At 40.9% G+C, this 23,075-nt stretch overlaps 2 protein-coding genes across 2 annotated transcripts in view; both read right to left on the bottom strand.

Annotated features, from left to right (window-relative positions):
• Positions 1-475: 475 nt before the first annotated feature.
• slc7a6 (solute carrier family 7 member 6) lies at positions 476-13,783 on the bottom strand. The gene is made up of 10 exons (XM_079663799.1): positions 13,679-13,783; positions 9,087-9,636; positions 8,880-9,005; positions 3,722-3,866; positions 3,514-3,637; positions 2,465-2,568; positions 2,274-2,370; positions 1,870-2,019; positions 1,222-1,405; positions 476-1,130 (listed from the first exon to the last, which is right to left on the bottom strand). Exons 2-10 carry the CDS (start codon positions 9,559-9,561, stop codon positions 1,063-1,065), a joined length of 1,473 nt encoding a protein of 490 aa, XP_079519925.1. The 5' UTR covers positions 9,562-9,636; positions 13,679-13,783; the 3' UTR covers positions 476-1,062.
• Positions 13,784-15,787: 2,004 nt separating this feature from the next.
• The window catches only part of LOC307027552 (adhesion G-protein coupled receptor G5-like), a 24,478-nt gene continuing 17,190 nt past the window's right edge, over positions 15,788-23,075 (bottom strand). Inside the window, exons 9-15 of the mRNA XM_079662506.1 lie at positions 22,795-22,837; positions 22,569-22,675; positions 19,694-19,809; positions 19,348-19,610; positions 19,163-19,262; positions 18,658-18,932; positions 15,788-17,474 (exon numbers count right to left, since the gene is read on the bottom strand). Coding sequence (XP_079518632.1) covers positions 17,275-17,474; positions 18,658-18,932; positions 19,163-19,262; positions 19,348-19,610; positions 19,694-19,809; positions 22,569-22,675; positions 22,795-22,837 — 1,104 coding nt within the window. The 3' untranslated portion in view covers positions 15,788-17,274. The remainder of the gene's footprint in view (positions 17,475-18,657; positions 18,933-19,162; positions 19,263-19,347; positions 19,611-19,693; positions 19,810-22,568; positions 22,676-22,794; positions 22,838-23,075) is intronic.

The raw sequence follows: 23,075 nt of genomic DNA, 5'->3' as shown, positions 1-23,075 counted from the left end.
GCCCTCATTGGTCATGTGCGCGTTCGTGTGTGTTGGAGGAGGGGCTCTGTAAGGAAGTCTGAAGGAAGAGGCAGATTTTTTCCGGTTGTGTACTTTCAAATTCTAGCGCACTTGAGCTGGTTTCTCCAAAATTACATACCCCACCTTTAACTTGTAAAAATAAGCGGGTTGATATCAATTAAATAATCATTATTAACTTATACAAATAGGTTGGTTAAACTCAATTCATGTAATTCATTTAAATAATTGTATGGTATAGATTGTTTCATAATACTACACTATGCCGTTTTTGCATTTTTTTTTCACACACTATATTATGTTGTTTTTTACGATATTTTTGACATAATATACTACTGGATGTGGTTTTCTTTTTATATTTAAAAAAAAAAATACTGGATTACACAAAATAAGAATGTCCGAACTGTTTTCTTAATGTATCACTGCCATATCACTGGATTCAATCCCCTCAGCCATCACATGATAAAAAACAATGTTTTATTTAGTTCAAATGAAGGACAGACATACTTAAAGGCAACGGAGGATGATGACTTCACATAGCAGCAGACAGAAAGACATTTTCTTCCCTTTGAACATGACGGACAATTCATGGTTTGTCTGAATTCTCAGGTGAGATTTGAGCACATTCACACTGTATACTGCACGTAATATCTTTCAGTTAAAATAGGACTAAACCATAGAATACAAATGCATTGCATCATTATCAGGTCCCTGTGGTCATATGCAGCGCCTCACAGGCACATATATCTATATATATATATATATATATACACTGCATATTAAAATAACAAGGCAATCCTTTATATAGGTAATTAAATAATGGGATGAAGCAAATGTAACAGTATCCACAATATGTCTCGGAGTCTTTGAATATCCAGGAATTCCAGGATTCATCTGCATGTGAACGAGGGCGTCTGTGGCAGCATTTCAGTTTTGTAAACAAGTCAGTGGAGTCTGAGGTCTTCAATGTGGTAAACAGTACTATAAAGTCCTTCTTTTGACCCACACAGGAGCCCCAGTGAGGATGAGACTGCTGCTTCAGGGCTATTCACTTTTGTCCATCTCTGTCAGCACACAGTAGCCAATGTGCTGAGTGCAGTGAGTGAGGGAACCTGCAGGGAGAAGAGAGGACAGCATGAGAGGGGGGAGAGGGGGGGGCAGCTGAAGAGTGCCTGGTCTGTTCAGGATGTGCAGTGCACTCACGCAGTAGCTTGGTGACGATGGGGGGCCGTTTGGACTCTGGTTGGTAGATGCCCAGGAAGTAGACGGGGACCCCTGACAGGGCGATGCCAATGCCAATCAGGGAGTTGATGGTATCGCAGTAGAGAGGGACCGCCACCAGGAACACAGTACACATGCAGAAAATCACCGGGTACACTAGAGACAGCTTTAAGGAGAGAAACAGAAGACAAGACTGGTTAGTCTTCATTGGCTCTGACATGACAGAGTAACAGGGTCATTGGAAGTAAAGACAACATTTAGCCTGAGGGGAGTCATATTCTGGATAAAAAGGAATTCTGCATATTAAAGTTATACATTTATAAGAAACAAACTTTGATATTCTACGAAATTAAAGTGGTACAACCCCCCTCCAAAAAGAAATACAAAATGTGAGGTAACATCTTGAATATTCCCTAAAATTATAAAATCATTCATTTAATAGATCAAATATTGAATATTCCAAAAAATGTTCAAATTAAAATTTAGGAGAAAAATAATCTATTTATATTTAAGAGGGGACAAAAATAAAAATCCTCTGAGATAATGAAATGAAACATTTAGAAGAAAAAAATCAACCTTGAATATGATAATAAAATCCTTATTCAGGAGATAATAAAGAAAGGGTCTTGCTTTGAGAGGTCGGGGTCTGTCGGGCTCTTTCCAGCGCAGGTAGATCTGCCCGGCGATGGACAGCCCCATGAAGAACCAGTAGCTGAAGCTGTAGTAGTTGATGAGCTGGAACACATCCTCCACTGTCAGGTAGATCAGAGACATGATACACTGCACAGAGGACATAGGAGGAAGGGAGACATCAAACAGTAAGTGACAGTCTCAAACACTCCATTGTGTTCTCCTCATACATTTAACTCTTAAGACCTCACACTTTTGCCATAAATGATGCAATATGTATAACACAGCCAAACCAGGCGATAACTTAAAAAGCTAAAAGTATCCCTAGTGATTGATGTGGGCTAAATTGAAGTTTCCTGTTCTTCCTCTGCTAGAATCCAATAATAATGGATCTGTTTACTTACATTGAAGATGAGAGCAGGGATGGGGGTGAACCTCTCTATGTGGATCATGGACAGAGCGTCTGGGAGGTGACCCTCACGAGAGCCCACGAAGAACAACCTGCACACAAGAAACAGAAATGAAGACGGATAACACTGAGGGAAGGATATTATTGAATAACCCGTGCAGATTGTGTCTGTTGTGCTCAGAGTACCTGGAGGCAGCTATAATGGAGGCATTGAGTCCTCCGTAGCAGGACAGAGCCACCGCGATGGGGATGGTCCAGCTCATCACACCCAGAGTGTGATCTGCAAATGTCTACACACACACACACACACACACACACACACACACACACACACACACACACACACACACACACACACACACACACACACACACACACACACACACACACACACACACACACACACACACACACACACACACACACACACACACACACACACACACACACACACACACACACACACACACACACACACACACACACACACACACACACACACACACACACACAGGTTAAGAAACTGCACTTTCGACTTAAACACATGCAGCAGTTCTCTGTCTCATCTGCATATGAGGCAAGTGAGGGGGAAACATCTTGTGGATTGTCTTTCTGAGTGGTTCTTTGTGTATGACTTCATAACAGGGGAAAAATGTCTGACGGGTTCTTTCTTAGTTCCTTTATTTATTTATTTTATCTGTGAAACCGGTGGGAAACATTTTGCCCTTATCATTTTGCTAAATTACTCTTTTTTAAATTGAAATGATTAAAATACATTTTTAGCTAAAATAAAGAATGATATATATATTTAAATATTACAGTAATGTTACATACCTTGTAGTAAAATGTATCAAGAAATTAAAACTCACCTGGAAGTAAACATGAACGCTTTGAGTCCCATTTAGAATATGGCGTGGGTGTGCACGTTAGCCTTATGTCGCCAAATGAGAACTACAACAAACAATATATATAAGGCTAACATCATTGTTCTCACTGGCTTTCAAGGATGAGATAAAAGCTTAATAATCTTTACATTCTTTCTTTTACATAACTAAAAAAAAGTATCACAGATGAAACAATGATAATGAATAAACTTAGAAATATGATACCGTACGGGCATACACTCTCTTTCAGCTTTTCTTTAGTCATAAACAAAGGAAAGAAATATCAGAAAATGAATGGTACCTATCTTTCTCCCGTGCCTCTCAGGGCTTCCTCACAGCTGCTTAACTCACCACTGCCACTGCATCACTGGCCAGTATAGCACTAGCATCCAGCACAGCATAGTAGGCCACGTTAGTGAGGATGTAGATGATGGTGACGATGGGCATAGAGATGGCGATGGCCAAGGGCAGGTTCCTGAAACACACCACATCGGATTGTTAGCTGGCTCTTTAAGTATTGGGTCCACACCTTCTACAGAAATCGAAGCACCAAAGTTACTTTTCAGGGTTTTTGATCTCCTCAGTGACAAAGTTGAGAGTGTCCCAGCCCGAGTAGGAGAAGAGGGCCGAGTAGAGCGCCAGCGCGATGTGGCCAGGGTCTGTAGACGATCCCTCAAAGGATGATTCAAAGTTGGCTGTGTTACCTAAAAGAGAGACACAATAATTAAAGATACTTTTGATACAAAATGATCATAATTCTGTGCATTGATCCTATAATCCCACCGTTGATAGATCGTGGTATTTTAAACTTCCTGTAAAGTCAGTGTAAAGTCAGTGTACCGTTTCAGCCATTAACTAAAGGAACCTGCCACATGAGATACGAGAGGGTTCCCTGTGGCTATAAGAACTGAAAACAATTCTTAAATAATCCACTTCAGACTGGTAAGGTTGTATGAAATGTAAAGCAATTCCTGTGCTTAATTTTGTATTTAAAATGGAAGTAAAAGTTTGCAAGGGCAGGCTGATATGATGGTGTCTTCTCAATAGAGTCATGCATGATGAAATCATATATGAAGATAACATGATACACTGCTATGGTGTCTATATTGATAATAACAGCCGATGGTGGATTTGTTTTTACGTCGCGCTTTACATTACCCAGAATACAATACAATACAGCTCAGGACATAATAATGGGGGATATATATAATAGTGTGTGTACCCATTCGGAAACCAACATTTTGGTTTAAACAACAGGGTTTTAGTACTCGATAGTGGAGTGGAGCACCATAGTGTAATGACAAATATTCAGTTTTTTCTTAATGCATGCATGTAAACATATTTTCTATATTTTTTAATGTATTTAATTTAATTCATGGTTCAAGTTCTAAATTCAAATAAGAATGTACCTCTCATTTACCGAGTATTTTATAAACATGGGAGTAAACAAAACAAGGCTCTACCATGGGGTTATGTTAAAATTGAATATTTAATTATTGACTATCCAGAAGAAAAATAAATGCTATATCTTGTTGTATATTGTTTTATCGTGATATGAAATTGTCTATATGAGTATAGAAGATATTAGTCCAGTGGCAAACCGTCAGGGCCTTCAAGGTATTCAGAGAATACCCTGGAGCACTCAGATACAACAAACAAAACATAGATTTAATTACAAAATAAAATGTATATAAAATGAATAAATGAGAATCTTATCTGTGTTGTTGATATGTAATATTACAGTGTTACGTTGATTTGTGTGTCCTTCTCGGACCATGCACTACGCATTTCAGTGGTTTTGTGTTAGAAAAGAAAGCAACCAATCAGATCTTGTTCTGGGTCTCTGGGTAGAATATCCTTCAACCAAGGTATTCTACATCCTTGATAGAATGCCCTGGCCGTTGCGCTGAATGAGAGCGTACGTTTGGACTGACAGTTTGATTAACCAATCATATATTGATTTGTAGCCAATGGGCGTGTTCTTTCAGAGTTCCCCTCGGTTCCAGGGTACTCTAGAAGGCCCGCTAGTTAACTGGCTCGAGACAGAGGATCTAGATCAGGGTTCCCCAGACTACGGCCCGCGGGCCGCATACGGCCCGCCACGCCCCTTTGACCGGCCCTCCACCTCTCTGCACCTCACCATTTGAACTGGCCCAAAGAAGAAAAAAAAAAAATTATAAAATATTTTTTTTAATATTTTATTTTAGTTGTCCAACTTGTTTTGTGAAATAATAACATGACTCTCCAAACGAGGGCGGTAATCGCTGTTCATTCCGTCACCTGAGATTAGAACTCGAGGCCGTCAGTATGTAGTGGCCAGAGCGGCTCTGGTAGTGGCCATGAGCCAAACAGTGGAACTGTCAATCAGATCGCCAGCGCCTCTATCACGCTTTAAAAGCAACGTTATGTAACGTTCTGGTTGACATCTGTTACATTTGCATCTTGTTTTTTTAACACTAAAATATTTTTTTATTAACCATTTATATTTTATATAATTTAATATGTGTGTCTGTATTATTTATATGACGTATGTTTATGACCGAATTTCCGCCACCTTACAAGCTGATCGAAGTCATGCGCAGAAAATATTATGCTACAGTTGAACAGCAGTGTAATGGCGTGCAGTAAAGTGAGGAAAATTGACAGAGAGTGTCGGGTTTTTAAAGAACAATGGACCAAGGATTATTTTTTTGTTCCATGGAAGGACCGTGCCATTTGTATTATATGTAAAGAAAATGTGGCCGTGTTTAAAGAATTCAACCTTCGCCGCCATCACGAAACCCGGCACAGAGAGTATGCTAGCTTGAGCGGGCTAGCGAGAGATGATAAGGTTCGGCGTCTGAAAGGCGGACTAGCTGTTCAACAGGATGCCTTCCTTCGTCAATCCCGGGTCAACCTGGCTGCTGTCCGAGCTAGCTACAAAGTAGCTAACCTACTGGCTACCCACGGCAAGCCGTTCACAGACGGAGAATTCGGGAAGGCCATGATGCTGGCTGTGGCCGAGGAGGTGTGTCCCGAGAAGACAGAGGCCTTCCGTGGGGTGAGTCTCTCAGCACAAACGATGACGAGACGAATTGAGGAGATGGGGGGAAACGTGTTTGACCAACTGAGAGAGAGAGCCGCAGAATTCAAGTGTTTTGCTTTAGCCATGGATGAAAGTAATGACGTACAGGACACGTCACAACTGTTGATTTTTATTCGTGGAGTCAACACACGTTTTGAAGTGTCAGAGGAGCTGGCATCACTGAGAAGCCTAAAAGGCACAACAACTGGAGAAGACCTTTTTGTCGAAGTGTGCAAAACAATGGGCGAACTTGGTCTGCAATGGGCTAATTTTGCCAGTGTCACTACAGATGGTGCGCCTAGCATGGTCGGATCTACGAGGGGTCTAGTAGGGCGCTTGAACGGCGAGTTCGAGGAACGAGGTCTCGCCCCACCGATTCAAGTCCACTGCCTGATTCACCAGCAAGCGCTGTGCTGCAAAGTTTTGAAGTGGGCGTCTGTGATGAAGGTGGTTGTGCACTGTGTCAACTACATCCGGAAAAATGGGCTGAAACACAGGCAGTTCCAGGCCTTTCTCTCCGAGCTGGGGTCTGCTCACCAGGATGTGCTGTACTACACCGAAATCCGGTGGTTAAGTCGAGGCAAAGTATTGCGCCGCGTCTACGACCTGCTGCCCGAAATCAACACCTTCCTCCAGTCTAAAGGTGAAACGGTACGGGAGCTGACCAACCCGGAGTGGAAATGGGACCTTGCGTTTTTAACTGATGTGACTGAACTGTTGAACCACCTCAACCTACAGCTCCAAGGCAAAGGGAATCTCATCAGCGACATGTATACATAAAAGCATTCGAGGTCAAACTGCAGCTCCTTGTGCGACAGGTCCAAAAGCTGGACTTCACACATCTCCCTGCCACCCAAAGCTACTGCGCCGAGAAACCAGCCGCCCCTTTCCCAGTCGCGAAGTGCAAAGATGCCCTGGAGATGCTGCAGCGAGAGTTCAGTGTGCGCATCCGCGAGCTTCATGTCAACAACAAAGACATAAGTCTGTTCCAGAACCCCTTTGCTGCTGACATTGACGACGCACTTCCCTCTCTTCAGTTTGAACTAGCCGAGCTGCAGAATTGTGATGTCCTTAAAGACGCATTCAAGCCTGACCACCTCCTTGAGTTCTATGCTGAGCTACCAGAGGGCACTTACCCAAACATTAAACAACATGCTCTGAAGATGTGTACCGTTTTTGGCAGCACCTACACCTGCGAGCAGACGTTTTCCCGCATGAAGCAAATAAAAAATCCAACGAGGAACAGACTCTCAGATGAACATTTGCATCAAACTTTGAGACTGGCAACCACTAGGCTACACCCAGACATCGGACTTCTCACCAGCCAGAAGCAAGCACACAGTTCACACTGATATGGTAAATATACTGATTTTAACTATTACAATTTTATATGGCTGTAAACATGAACTATGATTTTTTGATGAAATATGATTAATGTTTTTAATGAATTTTAATGAATAATGCTACACTGTATTTGTAAAATCACATCACAAGGAACAACAGGCAGCATATTTATGTAATTTACTGAATGTGTCCAATGTCATCCCTTTATGCCAGGTTTCCAGGCAGCAAGAGAGGGGACTGCAACTGCTGACCTCAAAGATCACTGCCCATCCATCCTTCCTTCCACCCTGGCTACAAGTACCAATTCAGTTCACCTACTGCACATATTGCTGACTTCCCATTCTGTTACTCTCTTCTAGTTTAACCTGCCGAGGGTTTACTGCTCAGTCTCTCCTCCCAATCTCTTCTCTCAGCATCTGCCTCTCCATCGTTGTCTCTCTCTCTCCCTCTCTCTCTCCTCTCTCTCCTCTCTCTCCTCTCTCTCCTCTCTCTCCTCTTTCTCCTCTTTATGCACTGCCCCTCATCTCAATCTCCTATTTCAAAGGGATGATAATTGTGCTGTAAAAGTGTTTGGGTGCTCATTGCATTTTCACCTTGAACAAAATAAATCTCACCTGAATATACAAATAAGAGTTGGTTAGTTGATATATTGTTCACCAAGTTTCTTGTCTTGATGATTTCTCATCTCACTGTAATATAGGCCTACCATTTCTATTGTATCACTCATAAACTGTCAATCACCATGTTTTTCTAACCTTTCCTTGCTATTTTTACATGGTTGTTATTAGAAAATAAAAGGAATACCTGTGGTATTTCAAATTGAAAAACATGTGAAGTACTCACTTCTTTTGCAAATCACTTGTAATGATGAACTATTTTGTGCTACAAATTATGGCTATAACAGGCAGTGGCCTAGTATACAGCCCACATGATCGATCCCGGCCCCTCATCACAGTCAGGAACGATAATGTGGACCCCAGAGAAAAAAGTTTGGGGACCCCTGATCTAGATGAATGCCACGAAACAATTAATGCCGTTTTATTGTTTTTAACGTTGAAATGACAAGTGCAACAGGCGAAGATGATGTTGTTGCGGAATTGTTGTGAGTACCCTTTTCAAGACGACAATTCAGTGAAAAGACGGACATTATAACGGCCGGGGAGGGGGGGGGGGGTGTGTTTGACTACAGAAGGTCCGGTTGTGATAGACACGGTTCACAACTGTATTAGTCATTAACCCAGCTTTAAATCTGAGCACGTCTTAAAACAAAGAACACTGAAAAGGTACATGTTGTAGAGACATCACTGACCCTGGCACAGCTTGGCGATGCCTGTGATGATGATGACGATGAGAGCTGCCACCTTAGCGTAGGTGAAAGTGTCCTGCACGCGCGTGCCCCACTTCACATAGGCAGAGTTAATGAACGTCAGTAGACCTGGGGGAAGACAGAAATACCTCAGAGATGCTCTTTGTATTTACTCCTCCAGGAACACAAACATGAGCAGACAGTACTCACATATACAGGCGGCAGCGATGAGCCTGGAAGCTGCGTACGGCGGCTCACACGTCGGGAAGAGCGGCTGCACCAGGTAGTTTGCAAACGTAATGGCTATGACCGCCTGGCTGGTGGGCTCAATGATCAACAGAGAAGTCCATAGACGAATGAATGCAATGAAGCCTCCAAATGACTCCAGGATGTACGCATAAGAAGCCCCTGATTTGGTGATGGTGGTGCCCAGCTCAGCGTAGCAGAGGGCCCCTATCACAGAGAAGATCCCCCCGATGGCCCAGATGACCAGCGACAGCCCGTAGGAGGCGCTGTAGATCAGCACGCCCTTGGGGGAGACGAAGATGCCGGAGCCGATCATGTTCCCCACGATCAGGCTGACTCCGTTGAGCAGCGAGATCTCCTTCTTCAGCTGCATGCTCTCTTTGGGAGCCTCCTCATGATGGGAGGAGCCGTTCATCTTCTGGGATTCGTGGTCGGCCATGATACCTCCGTCTCAGACCCTCACAGACGTGGACGCTGCAGACTGAAGTCCCTGCCTGGCAACCTCTGGAGCAACCTGTCCAACACACATAGATGGAACAAGTCATTGTTGGTGACGCGGAGAGGAGCTGAATGCCAGAGTGGTGAGTCAGAAGAGTTGCTACAGTAAATGTAATCTCTAGTGTGTGTAACAGGGGGGAAAGAAAGGTCATGAGCAGAGAGGGTTGGGATGAACAGATAACAGAAAGGGCAGCGAGGGTGGAAACATGAACTGCAGAGAAGGAGAAATGTACCAGCCTTAAAAGGGATTTAAAGGGAGAGTTAGGATGTTTTAAAGTGGGGTTGTATGAAGTACTTTTCTAAAGTCCATTACCAACAACGGAGGGGGGTCTGTAGCCCCAAGCTGGCGAAGCAGAAAGGAATGTACTTCCAATGACTGGAGCAGCAGCACAACTTAATTTGACATCCAAATATAAGTCCCATTAAAAAAAAAAAACACTATTCTGAAATTGGTCATTTGGCAAAATAAGTACTTACATGTTTTGATGCATCTACTTTTGTACTTTTACACAAGCGACATTTGACTTGTACATGTTAACAGAATATTATTACACTGTGGTATAACTTCATTTACTTGGGTAGAAATGTCTCTTCCACAGCTGTAGCTCACATACAAAAACATGACATCAGATAGAACTTCATGCACAACTGGGCATATGGAAAGAAGTTTGGAAGACATCAGCAAATATGATGTCAAATGTTATGTTAAAACAAACAACTTAATCGTCTGCAAAAAAAAAAGCGTTTATTTGTAGATTTGAGGGGTGGGATGGGGAGATGGATTGCCCTTATCTCTTTTTCTGTATTAACCATAGTATCTGTGTGTTGGTGTCATCGTGTGAAGAAATGTTTACAAATGTGGTCACAAATAAAAGATTGAATTGCACAGAGTTTGCTCGATAATGAAGTTATATTAGGGACACATGTTGTGAAAATGGTCTGAAGATGGTGTAACTTCAGAGAATATTCTGGACTAAGTGGCATAAGAGCAGGGTATAATAGCACAAGTGTACAAGCAGGGGTGAAATGTGCACTTTACAGTACAATAACATGACTATAAATATAAGGGACTGAGGGTTCAGTGTTCCCATTAGAGCAGTGCTTGTGTCCATGTGGGGTGCATGCTTCACTTCAATCATTAGGCATCTGTTCAACATGCTGTGACTCACCACCACACACCTGTTTATCTGACAAAAACAGACCAATCGATGACTCAAAGAACCGCACCGCTGTTGACTTAATCTCATTAGTCAATGAGACTGTCCCACACGCAGGTCAACAACATGAACTATACAGCCAAATCAAAACACAGATTTATTCAAACTTTGGGGGATACCACTTTCATTTGTTATAAAGGCTTCTGTGCATGTCAATGGTCTGCAAAGGCTAAATTCCCTGTGTTCCCCCCAGAGGGAGTTTCTCTCCCACACACTCCCCCCCCTGCCTGAAGTGCCTCCATTGGACTTAATCAATAGATTATTAGCATAACATAATGACATCACTATGTAACATTCACGCTTCTATTGGGTAATGCTCCAACAAATTGTCCGTGATAGGCTAATGGCAATGACATCTCTAAGTGGTTGACCAATCACAACAGACAGAGGGTGAAAAGAGGTGCTGCGGCACAGGCAGTATGAGAAAAATAGGACCCCTTTAAAAAAGGTGTTAGTGGTGTGAGTCTTTTTACGTGTGTGTGAACTTGTGTGCGTCGCCCTGTGAAATGCGTCAACAATGCAGAAGAAGACATCACGTAGGTGTGGTGTGCAGCAGACCTTGTGATGCTTTAGTTAGCAATACATTGATAAAAAAGTATGTACATTCGTCACAGTCATCATTTGATGCAATCATGTGATTTTTTTGGATTCATTAGAAGATCGGCAAGTTTGTTTCCCTGCTGCTACGTGGAAGACACCAAAGCTCTTTCCATGTCATTGTGATGTCCTGGTTTGAATGTTGGCCCGGACCTTGTGTCACCCACCCTCCATAGGAAGTTAAGTGTAAAGTAGTACATTGTTGGAAGAGGCCTTTTACACAAGGAGGTGCAATATCTTCCCCTCGCATAATTCAGAAAAACTTCACAAGCAGCTTTTCGGCTTTTATCTAGTATGCTGAGATCACTTTAAAGCTAATCGTTTATTTTACATTATGAGCTGAAGAATTACAAGATTAGATTGTCAACAGAAAATGTATCTCTTGCTTATTTAACAGATTCAGTATATAGTAATGTATCAAGCAATTGTGTTGGGTTTTGGTCTGACAAGATATTTAAAGACATCGCCTTGGACTTTGAGGAACTGGGATGGGTATTTGATACTCATTTCAGAAATGTTATAGACAAAATCCAATAATGGATTCACCAAGGAAATAATTGACAATGCAAATAATCTTTAGTTGCAGGCTTGCCGCGTCTCTTACACTGATCATTTTGTTGCTTTTTTTCAGACTTTTTCTGAGTATGTTTTCGTCCCAGAAACCATGACCATTATCACAGTTCAGTTTGAGTGTTACTGAGTAAACAGAGTTAAAAGAGTTACGGCCAGGTCAACATGACAGAGCTCCTGATAATGAAAACCATTGATCTACTTCTTCCCTTTTCTTATTTTTAAATATCTGACTTTAATACAGTTTGTTTCCTAATATGTTGACTTCTAGCCAGGGGCGGACTGGCCATTGGGAATACCGGGAGTTTTTCCGGTGGGCCGGTACCGAAGTGGGCCGGTCGGACAATCCACTAACAGAATCGTACATCAGGTTTCATAGAGCCAAAACATTTCGAGTGCTACTCAACTGGTTTTAGATAAGCCAGTGCTTTGTTAGTATATAAGTGCTTTGTTAGTCATTTTATGTGAGTAGCATTTACCTGAGATTACTCAAATCTATTTCCAAACTGTTTTCAAACACATGTCCTTTAAAGGATAATAAAACTGTCAGTAACATTTTCCAAGTTTGGTAAATTTTACCTGAGATGTTTTTGCAAGAAAGCTTACATTTAGAGGTTGCACTTTAAATGTGTAACCATGTGAACTTCGACAAGGCCAAATAATTTACATCTTATTACTGTGATCAAAACGTGACCTTATTGTTCAACCTGTACTATGCAGTAGACATGTTTTTAAAGAACTAAATATGCAAGCATAATTTACAGCATACGGATAATGATGCTAAACAAAGGTGGATAAATCACTACAACAATAAAGGGTGGTTGTGTTGAATGATATCATACATAGCTCTCATGATTACCACTTTTAGCTTTAATCATTTCCATTTTGAGGCTGGGTCAGTAGGGATCAGTCTGATACAATGTTACATTTCTATCATTGACCCATGTTTGCTACAACATAAAAAGCATCGCTATCAATAAGAAAACGCTACAAAGCATCCCAAGCCGGCGTTTCCTTAGTAAAATAAGCCGCAACAAGTAACAGAGAATGACTAACCCCGACTTCCGCTGATGACTTTCAAAATAAAGCCACACTTCACTAATGTGGAATACTCTTTTGTTGTCTTTCTCAAACTGTGTTTCACTTAACACGTCAAGTCAGGCTACTTGCATTGACTAAACCCACATGTGTTTAATATAGACTTTACGAACCAAAAGGCAAATGGAGCGACCAGTTAAAAGGAAAACGTATTTACGCGTTTGCATACCGTACACTTGTTTTTTCTTTACTTTCGTTCGGTTAACGCTGGTTTATTCTTTGATAAGACCCGCTCCCAAATGATGGCCTACCATGTTACTGTGGCTAACAAATATTCATGTTCCCTCAACAAAATGTCACAGCTGAGGTAAATGATAAAATCTTTGAAATAAAATAATAAATGGCTTATTTAATTTTTAAATTTGAATGGGAACCTCCTAGCTTCCGGTAAGGTCCGGGTTAAATGCGGTTACTTTGCCGGGACTCCAAACAGACGGGACTTCATTTTGTCCCGTTGCTTGAAAATGTTCCTAATTCAGGTAGCTATATCTTCAGCGAATAAGTAGATACGGTCCCGTTTAACAGGAATTCTCGTTGTTCAGCGGGAACACTTTCAGGGCATCTTGTCAGTCTTACCTGTGCTGGTTTACCTCCTCCTGCCTATCGGTTTTGACAACCAGCCAACGCAGTGTCCATTAGTGAATGCATCAGTGCCGGTCAACAACTGGCTGCTGCGCTGCTCACTAGAGACGTCATGTGACGCTGCCGCTCATATAGCCTACTGTACACCAGTTTATGACTACAGTATGCATACATTATGTGTTAGGGCCAGTCTATGGTTAGGGCGCTGGTTAGGGCTATTTAGGGAATCTTTTCTTATCTGTGATACCACCAAAACTAGTACAAGATAAAAGAGAGTCATTATTATGGGATACTTATTCCTTGTGTTTGAGAGATAAATTCCCATCACAACTTAATAAGGAAATTAGTTTACTGCACTAGTCAAAAAGAAAACGTTGTCCCCATAAACATCGGGAAATATGTTCGCAAAAAATAAACTATGCAAGTTCACTGACATTTCAATAAAAGTCATTTTTAAAACAATGAAAAAATGTTGCAAGAAAATGTTGCAAGATTAATGTGCAAGTATTGCAGGAGAAGTACATACAAATACCTACAGTTTGTATGTTTTCTGTACAAACTGTAAAGCCCAGAGAATTAGAAACATTGACGTTGTACAAATGCATTCAAATGTTTTACTTTGATTGCATTAAATACAAATATACAATTTTTTGTTATTGGCTGATTCACCATTTACATCATGTTCTATCTATCATATAATTATAATCAGTCCCGTGATTTCCACTGAGCCACTGTGGGTGTGTGAAGAACAGAAGTGTAATTAGAGCGGTCGTGTTAGGGGCATGGGGCAGAGGCAGAGGGGTGAGCAGTATGTGCCAAGTTAGTGAAGTGTCAGGGATGGTGACACACACACACACACACACACACACACACACACACACACACACACACACACACACACACACACACACACACACACACACACACACACACACACACACACACACACACAGATGGGCGTTGAAGTACAGGACCAATTTATAGTTATAGGTCCCACCTTAGGTCAATATGTACTTTGTACTGTCAATAAAAGTTATAATGAGGGAGGGGATTTCATTAAAGAAGATTGAGCATTAAGTCAAAAATAAAATAAGATTGAGAAAAAGATTTTTTTTTGTAGTTTAGCTTGTGTTATGAGGAGAAGGACACCACCTTTCAGGATGATACCCCCTTTACTGGGGTCTCTATATAAGTGTCCAATCATCTTGAGCATGATGCTATAACCATATGTAAGTATATGTTTAGATAAAAAACACCATCTTCCCTACTTCAGCTTATTTCTGTCGTATCTTTCTGATTGTTTAAGATAGATGCTCTTATTTTGATTATAAAGGGAACCATATTGAACATAGATATTTGTATAGATGGAGGGGCAATATAGATTTCATTTTCTCCAGTTAGCTATGCTTCTTTCCTTTCCTTACATTTTTGGATTTGTTGTAAAATAAAACGTTTGGTATTGTTGTTTTTATACTATATCGTAACTTTTATACCGGGAGTATATTCCATGTAATAAATGTACTGAATGTTCTAAATAAAGCTGAAAAATAGCCCAAAAACTAATGGACACAATAACTTTCTTTCCTTTTTTACTACAAGATATATGCTACAAACCAGTGGAATACCACGATCACAAAGTAAACAGCGCCATCTGCAGACACAGAAACGCCACAGGAGCCAGCTCCTGTTATTGCTGTACAAGGGAACAATATATGGTTGCTTTTCAGTTCATCCCGGTGGTGGAGACTCCTTGTGATCTCCCTTAAGTTTAACAGCACTACTCTGGGTCTGGTTTGAGTCCATCTAACTGTGACCTCACATGTCTGCATTGTTTGGCAGTGTAGAGACAAGTCATGGAAGTAAAGGAGTTAGAGAGGCAGTTTGAGCGTTCCTGGTGGCCTCCAAAACCCTGAGGGGGGAAACAACTGTAGCAGAGACATTGAGTAATGAAATGGCAAACAAACAGCGTGTTTGTGAAGAGAACAACACATCCAAACCCCCCCAGGGAGGAAACTCACAGGCACAGATAAGGAGGGATGACAGAGCAGGGAAACAGAAATGGGCTTACTTGTACAACCACTTATTGACACGCACAGCTGTTCATTCCTTTATGCCACAATAACTTTTATTAACAGTCTACTTACGTCAACAAAAAAATCATATACACAGTCATCTAAGTGACATTATTTCATTAGAAAAAAAATAAAAAGTGCAAATATCACAGTATCTTAACATTCACTGAAATTATATTTACAGAAATATCAAATGTTTTTAGATCAGATTCATCAGGTTTGTTGAAATGACCTCAATTGAAATGCAATTAGGAAAATGTTGAAATGAAAGACTTTATAATGTTATATTTTCTTTATATAATGTTTACTGAAGGTCTCAACAGGGCCTGGCAAAGTCATCTAGTATACAACATTCAGCTATGAATATGAAACGTTCTACATAATGCATACATGAAAACAAAAGACAATTCACTGAGGGTCTAATAAACATTTTTGAAAATCTAAAGTGCTAAAAAGACTTACAATTAGCTACAAACCAAATGCTTACACGGTTCAAAAACAAATAAAAAGCTTATCTAAGGTTCAAGGAGATCTTCAATAATAATAAGAAAAATAATGATATTTCTTTTGTAGACAACATAATGGAAATGAGAGCATAGACACTTGAAACATTGAGCATGCTCATGTTTCGCTGTCTGGAAAGAAAGCTTAACTTTATTACCAGTTTCAATTTCAAATCTGAAATAAATTCTTTCCCTTCTATATCTAGACCCAGTCTAGATATTTTATAAATAAAGGCTCCAGGCCTGTATTATGATTTCCTGAGTGATGGGGTCACATCTTCTCCACTGTCCACGAGAAGATGAATCAAGTCTTTTTTAACCAGTTTTGACTGCAAAGCGGATTATGTTATTTAAAAAACTTTCAGGAAGGTTGATTTTATTCAGATTTTCTCCATCAGTGCAATGTATGGAAGCCCTGAGAGGCAATAAGAAGGTCAAAGTATTGGTATCCATGTCTACGTCCAACTTAAAATATTTCCTCTGCTGTGTTTACGACTTAAGAACAGGTCAAACAGGTTCTATCTGAAAACACACTTTTCTTTTACATGTGTTTAGGAAATACTCATTCTGTCCACAAGAGGCTGAAGGTAACATGTAACACATGTTCTAAGTGACTTTACATCTTTCTTAAGGAACTCGGAAAGATTATACTGGCAACAGCTTTTTTTTTACTTTTCTTAGGTCCTAAACACATGAGATTTATTTTGAGATCAGACTTAGAAAATGGATTCACCAGAATTGTCTTCTCATTTGCTGCAAAAATAAATGTACTGCAAAACAGGTCCAAACTCTTCATAAGATGACCAACGGACACAAGTGCATGCACAACAATGGTTGAATCCATTCCATCTGAGAAGCGGGTGCTCCAAAGCTGCCAATACTAGAAGAAGTGTAGGAAAGCTCGCTCACTGCTTTCTGGAGTCGCTCTTCAGTCGTGAGTTGTTACATTTCCCACAGAACTCCAGCAGGGGAAGCACTCAGTCTACATTGTGGCAGTCGGTGGAGGAACATTCTTTCATTTTCTTTGAAAAGGATTCTGCATTTTGGCATACAAAGCGTGACTGCTGCAGCTCTGCTCGCTGTCCCTCTTGCCCTGCTCCTGGGCCTTCAGCATGTGTTGCCGGGTGGAGCCGGTGCTGCTGGTGCCCAGAGTCGAGCCTCCGCTCTCTTTCCTCAACCAGTCCAGCATGTAGAACCGCAGCATGAGGAGGAACCCTGGGAGGAGGGGGCAGAACCAGGGATCAGTCATTCATCTGTGTTCTTTATCTATTTCATCTTTTCAGCATAACTCGGCCTTTAGTGTTAGCATGTTAGCATAGAAAATGCTTTTAATGACCAAGCAATGTGCAGCAAAAATGGGGTTGTGTTGAATTGTTTTGACCTGATTCAAAAACAAGTGCCCTGCATGCGAGAGGAAGCAGCTTTTCCTCTGATAGGCAGCAGTAACAGAAGGCCTTGATAAGCACGGCCATTGTCTCGTTCCCACGCTGATACAAAGGGCTACTGGCTCAAAATATAGTCAGCAACAAAACAACCCAGATTATATCAAGTGAAACCTTCGGTGAAAGTGATATTGATAAGATCATGATTTTGTGTTTGACTGTGTTAATGCATATGCAATACATTTATTCCAGGGGCTCAAGTTCTTTTTTCAAATGTTGGAAGTTGAACCTGGGCTTCTATAATAAAGTGTTAAAGCCAAGTACAGACACTCGGATGCTAAAGGACACAGATGCGCCCATAGAAACACATTTACACCTCACATGCTATATGTCTTTAGATCTAGAGCCCCGGCTTCAAAGTGTCATTCTAATTACTTTCCACCAGGTTGAGCCATTTTCTTATGTTTGCCCTATAAGGCCAATATACACACTGGCCTCTAAAAGCTTCGAATGGAAATCATAACACATTATTTGGTAGGTTAGGCATAGGACTGAAGTTCGTTAAAAGATTGAGATCAGTGAAAGTGGAAAATAATGTTCATATAAACATTTCATATTTTTTCTAAATGGACATTTTGTTCTCTGAGCACACCAGAGCATTCTTTTTAAAGATGTGCACAAGGGTAACAGTCTAATAAGGTGGGTAAAAAGGCAATTATATTTCCTGTTTCGACAGTTATGTTATAGCCAAGCTCTTTATGCTATGTTAAAGGGCCCTATTATGCTAATTTCCAGGTTCATTTTTGTATATTGTGCCTCTACTGTAATATGTTAACATGCTCTTTCCATCTGACTTGAACTTTGAGATGTTAGCCTTTGTCCATTTTCATGCACAAAAACCTCTTTAACACATTACAGTAAAGGGAAAACCCCAAAACGTATTATTTAAACTAACATATATAACTATAACTATATATCTATCTAAATAACTAACACGGTATATCGCAAGTTCAGACCTTGTAAGGAGTTGAGGATGCAGGAAATGAAGAGCATGAAGTCAGCGAGAGGTCCAAAGTCCAGGAAGGTGAGACCCCAAGTGGTCCCAAAGAGGCAGCTGAGGCCCCAGATGCTGAGAAAAGCCTTGCGGTTCTGCCTCCATTCATCTCTGGTGCGGATCTTTCTGTAGACCATGAAGAGCATCAAAAAGCCAGAGGACACCAGGACCATGGTGACTGTCATGTTGGTGAAATAATGGGCCAGCAAGGCCTTGTGGTTCTCTTTCATCCAGCACCTGGAAACACCAAAATGCACTCAGACAGGGAAAGAAAATAATCCCAAAGAGGGAGGAATCAAATCCAGGAATTATGTAATGATCGTCTTTCCCTAAAACAGAAAAGTCTACATCCTCCTTCCTAAAAAATATGTTGTAACACTTTGTTATTTGCTGTGGTTGACACTATTAAAGCATTACAGCATATTTTTCTCCACAGCAAATATCTTGGTCCTACAAATGTTGCTTACATGAGATACGGGTTGTTGATGTCATCGCTCGGCGTCACCTTTTTCACTCCATAAACGTCCCCTACTGCAGCGAGGATGACTGTGGGAACAGCAGGGAGAACTGGAGAAAACAATTTCAGTTCGACCATTAGTATCATGTTTGTGCCATGATTTTACATTTCATAAATATATCTTCATGTACTCACCGAAACCGACCGTGTACCACACATAGGGCTTCGGGGAGGGGTTGAAAATGATGCAGATCAACCAGAAGGTGTGGAAAATTTCTGAACCCATCCAGGCGAAGGAGCAGAGTAGGCTGTAGTGAAGAAGCGCCCCCACCCAGACGCACACGCTCTCCCCTCCCACGTTAGCCAGGACCCCGGTGAAGAAGAAGAGCAGGTTGAGGCAGGCCAGGGACACAGCTAAGCCCAGGTGGATGTGGATAGATGCCTCCTTACATCGCTTGCTAAAGGGAGAGCGAAATAAGAGGGTTAATTGTAAGGAAAAATCGAAGTATATTTTATATAATCCCTTAAAAATAAGTAATACCTTTTCCTGGCGAGAAAAACGATTACAGCCACACAACTGATCACAGACACAGCAGAGCCCAGAGATGAAATGGCGGTCAGAGCCAGGAGGTGGCGCACTGGGCGAGGCTTTAATTGCTGTAAGGGGGAAACAAAGAAAGGAATTCATACACCAACATAATGTGTTGCTATTCCAAATGTCAGTTTCCTCAATAAGTGTTCGTATTTGTTAAAAGTGGGGTTGTATAATATGTACAGTCAGGGACGTGCACAGGTATGGGCTAATGTTGTCCGGGCAACGGCCCATTTGGCCTTTTTGGCTGACCTGCCCCTCTGGAGAGAGCGAGAGTTTGTTTTTCTTTTTTCTGTTATGGCGGAATCATCATGATAAGCCCACAATTAGTATTGTAGCGTCTCGCTGCGGGAAACACTCTTTGTCAGCGCTGTCATCTGCCGGTGCGTTAAGACCACCTCAGTGTCGGATTTTGGAAACTTGATTTTGAGTTGTCTCATGGCAGTTAGGATATAAGGGACAAACCAGGGGACTTTACTTCCTCTTGATACCGTCGGTTATTTACAAAAAACCACCTAAATATAGCCTACTTGTTATTGTGCTTCTGTCTTTCTGTGTCTTTTCATCTGTAAACTCCCTCAACGGGGCCGCTCGCTCTCTTTTCTTGATCGCCCTCTAACGGGTGAACAGTTCAATGTCCCGCTTCATTGTAGGATTTCTGCCATGTCTCTACCACTTTAGTTTGATCATCTCTGTTACTAAGTTATGGAATACTAAATAAATAAGTAATTAGATACCTTACCATTACTGCGTTCATAAAGAATGATAAGAACAAGAATAATGCGTATTGAACGGGTTTCATTAATTAGTGAGTTTATTTAAGGTAATTAGTTAGAGGCCCTATTTTATCAGTAGGCCTATGTCTGCACAACAGTTACAATTACTACATTAGAACAGAATTTTCCCCATTTTGTCTTTAATAGTTACTAACATTAGATATTTTTGACGAGATATGGGCCGCAAAACAAAAAATGTCCCTGGTTTTCATTTTTAAATCAAGTCACCGAAGGCAAGTAGTCGCCTTAGTTTATTTTGTGAGATGTGAATACTGTTCAATTTAGTTGATGTCATAATCGTTTGGTTTCTTTTACATTAAAAACAAGTAACAATTTTCAAAAGGTCTTGTGTTTTTTTCGGGGGAGGCCCTTTTTCCAGTTTAGAGCAATAGCCCCTCGAAATGTCTGTGCACGTCCCTCACAGTGTTGGGACTAACGCGTTACTGTAACACCGTTATTTTTGGCAGTAACTAGTACTCTAACGCATTCTTTTTTAAATTCAGTAACTCAGTTGCCGTTACTATGGTGCGTTACTCCGTTATTTTTTTTATATAGTCTCGGCTCCCAGACGTTGGTGAGCGGCGCTAACAGCGAGGCGAACAGAGATGAGAACTGTACTTAAGTACAGTATTTGAGTAAATGTACTTAGATACTTCCTGTGTCACATGCGGAGCCGGAGACACGCTGTGGGCGTGCTTGTGTTTACTAACAAGACTGTCATGGCGGCGGCGGAGCTCAAGTCGAGTTTCTCCGCCTGGAGATATTCTCACTATTTCACTTTTGTCGAGCACAAAGAAAAGAACGTTTTAGTTTAATGTAAGTTGTGTCTTGGCGCGTCGAAGATCCTATCTGCTGCCCAAAACAGCAATTCAAATATGTTGAAATATCTGCAGGAACAACATGCTGGGACGAAGCTAGTAGCTAAGACCACAGACCCAGGCTCATCCGACGCCACTCCACCTCCACCTAAGCAACAGCGGCTGGATTTTAACCGAGGGAAAAGTTGATAAAGCCATTGCACGGTATGTTGTAGAACACATGCAGGCTATTTCTACTATTTCTATTGCTATTTCTTGATCAACAGATTGTATTATTCTCCAATGCAATAACAGTACTCTAATGAAGGCTATAAGGGCATTAATGGGAAACCTTTTTTTAAACTAATTAATGCGTTACTGTTCACAGTTTTTGGTGCTAGTAATCAGTAAAGTAACTGGGTTACTTTTGAAATGAAGTAACTAGTAATGGTAACTAGTTACTGGTTTTCAGTAACTAGCACAACACTGAAGACTTATCCATACTCAGTGTAGTAGATTGTGGTTGGTACGCCCCAAGTTTTTAGAAACACACATGAGTTACGGCACATGAGCAAAGCTTAAGTGAACTAGTTACTGTATATCTACCTGTCCTATGCTATCTTCAAATCCACCATACTGCATACATTACATTACATTGCATTTAGCTGACGCTTTTATCCAAAGCGACTTACAATAAGTACATTCGACCAGGAAGATACAAACTTAAAGAAAACAAACAAAAAGAGTCATGTTACCTCGCATGAAACTGCCTCCAACAGTTAGTGTTTTTTAATGTGAGACTTTGGTGCTTTTAAAGGGTTATTCAGATTCACCAAAGTCACACAATAACACAATCTAACCAGTGTCTAGGCAACAGTAGACCAGCAACTTCTGTATTGGCATGGTCAAATTGCATTTTTTATCAATGGAGTCTGGTAGTTTGGAAGAGGAAGATAACAGCCCTTTCTGACAAGGAACTGAAGCCGTTATATATGTAAAGTAAAGGGTTACAAATATTCTTAATATAGCTTACATTTAAACTGATTTGTATATTAGGTGTCTTAATAAGTGTTGCTGGTTCTTCATACACAGCTGTATGCTGCTCAGATTACATGCCTTAACTCCCGTAACTGTGTTTTTCTCCAAAATGTGGGCGTGCCGACTATACTGTAGGTCATATGGTACTATTGATAAGTACACGCGTTTGTTTCTTATGTGAAGGCAGTAGCAGTGTTCCTGTTTGTATCTCACCACGAGCACAGTGAAGTATGTCAGATGGTTACAGAGGCACTCTGTGTACTTTTCTCCTTTCTGTCCGACCTGACATCCATCTCCTAACCAATTAATCTGCAACGGATCTGCACAAAGAAAACACAGATTGACACGTACTGTACTTAATAAACATCTCAAGAGTTACAGTAAATTATATTTCTGACAAATTAAATATTGCTTGTACGGTTGTTCTAAGGTTTCTTACCTTTCCTCGTGTCCCATGAAACACAACTCCTTGAATGCGTTTTCTGAAAAAAAAAAAAAGAGATGTGGCTTTTATTCTTTTAATCTGCAGCCCATTTGTATTCATATTTACGACATTTTAAAAAGGTAACCACTGCATAATTTGATTCTGTAGTGATTGAAAGAGTTGCATTCATTTAAGACCTACGTGCAAAATCTGGCTTGTTGCGTGTCACTACAATACTGTAAGAAATAATGTGAACCAGACATGGTGGCTTTGTGCGCATTGCAGAGAGGAAGCTA

Source organism: Notothenia rossii (assembly GCF_949606895.1).
Source record: "Notothenia rossii genome assembly, chromosome: 2".
NCBI classification, from domain to species: Eukaryota; Metazoa; Chordata; class Actinopteri; order Perciformes; family Nototheniidae; genus Notothenia; species Notothenia rossii.
Note: the sequence above shows the minus strand (reverse complement) of the source record. Positions and strands in the feature narration are given on the sequence as shown.

What these genes read in the sequence shown, in the direction of transcription:
- slc7a6 (XM_079663799.1), bottom strand. Translation starts at nt 9,561, where the DNA reads ATGGCCGACCACGAATCCCAGAAGATGAACGGCTCCTCCCATCATGAG. An exon ending in CCAGTGATGCAGTGGCAGTG is followed by an intron (nt 2,569 to 3,513) that starts GTGAGTTAAGCA and finishes GTGTGTGTGTAG; the next exon opens with ACATTTGCAGATCACACTCT. An exon ending in CATCGTCACCAAGCTACTGC is followed by an intron (nt 1,131 to 1,221) that starts GTGAGTGCACTG and finishes TTCTCCCTGCAG; the next exon opens with GTTCCCTCACTCACTGCACT.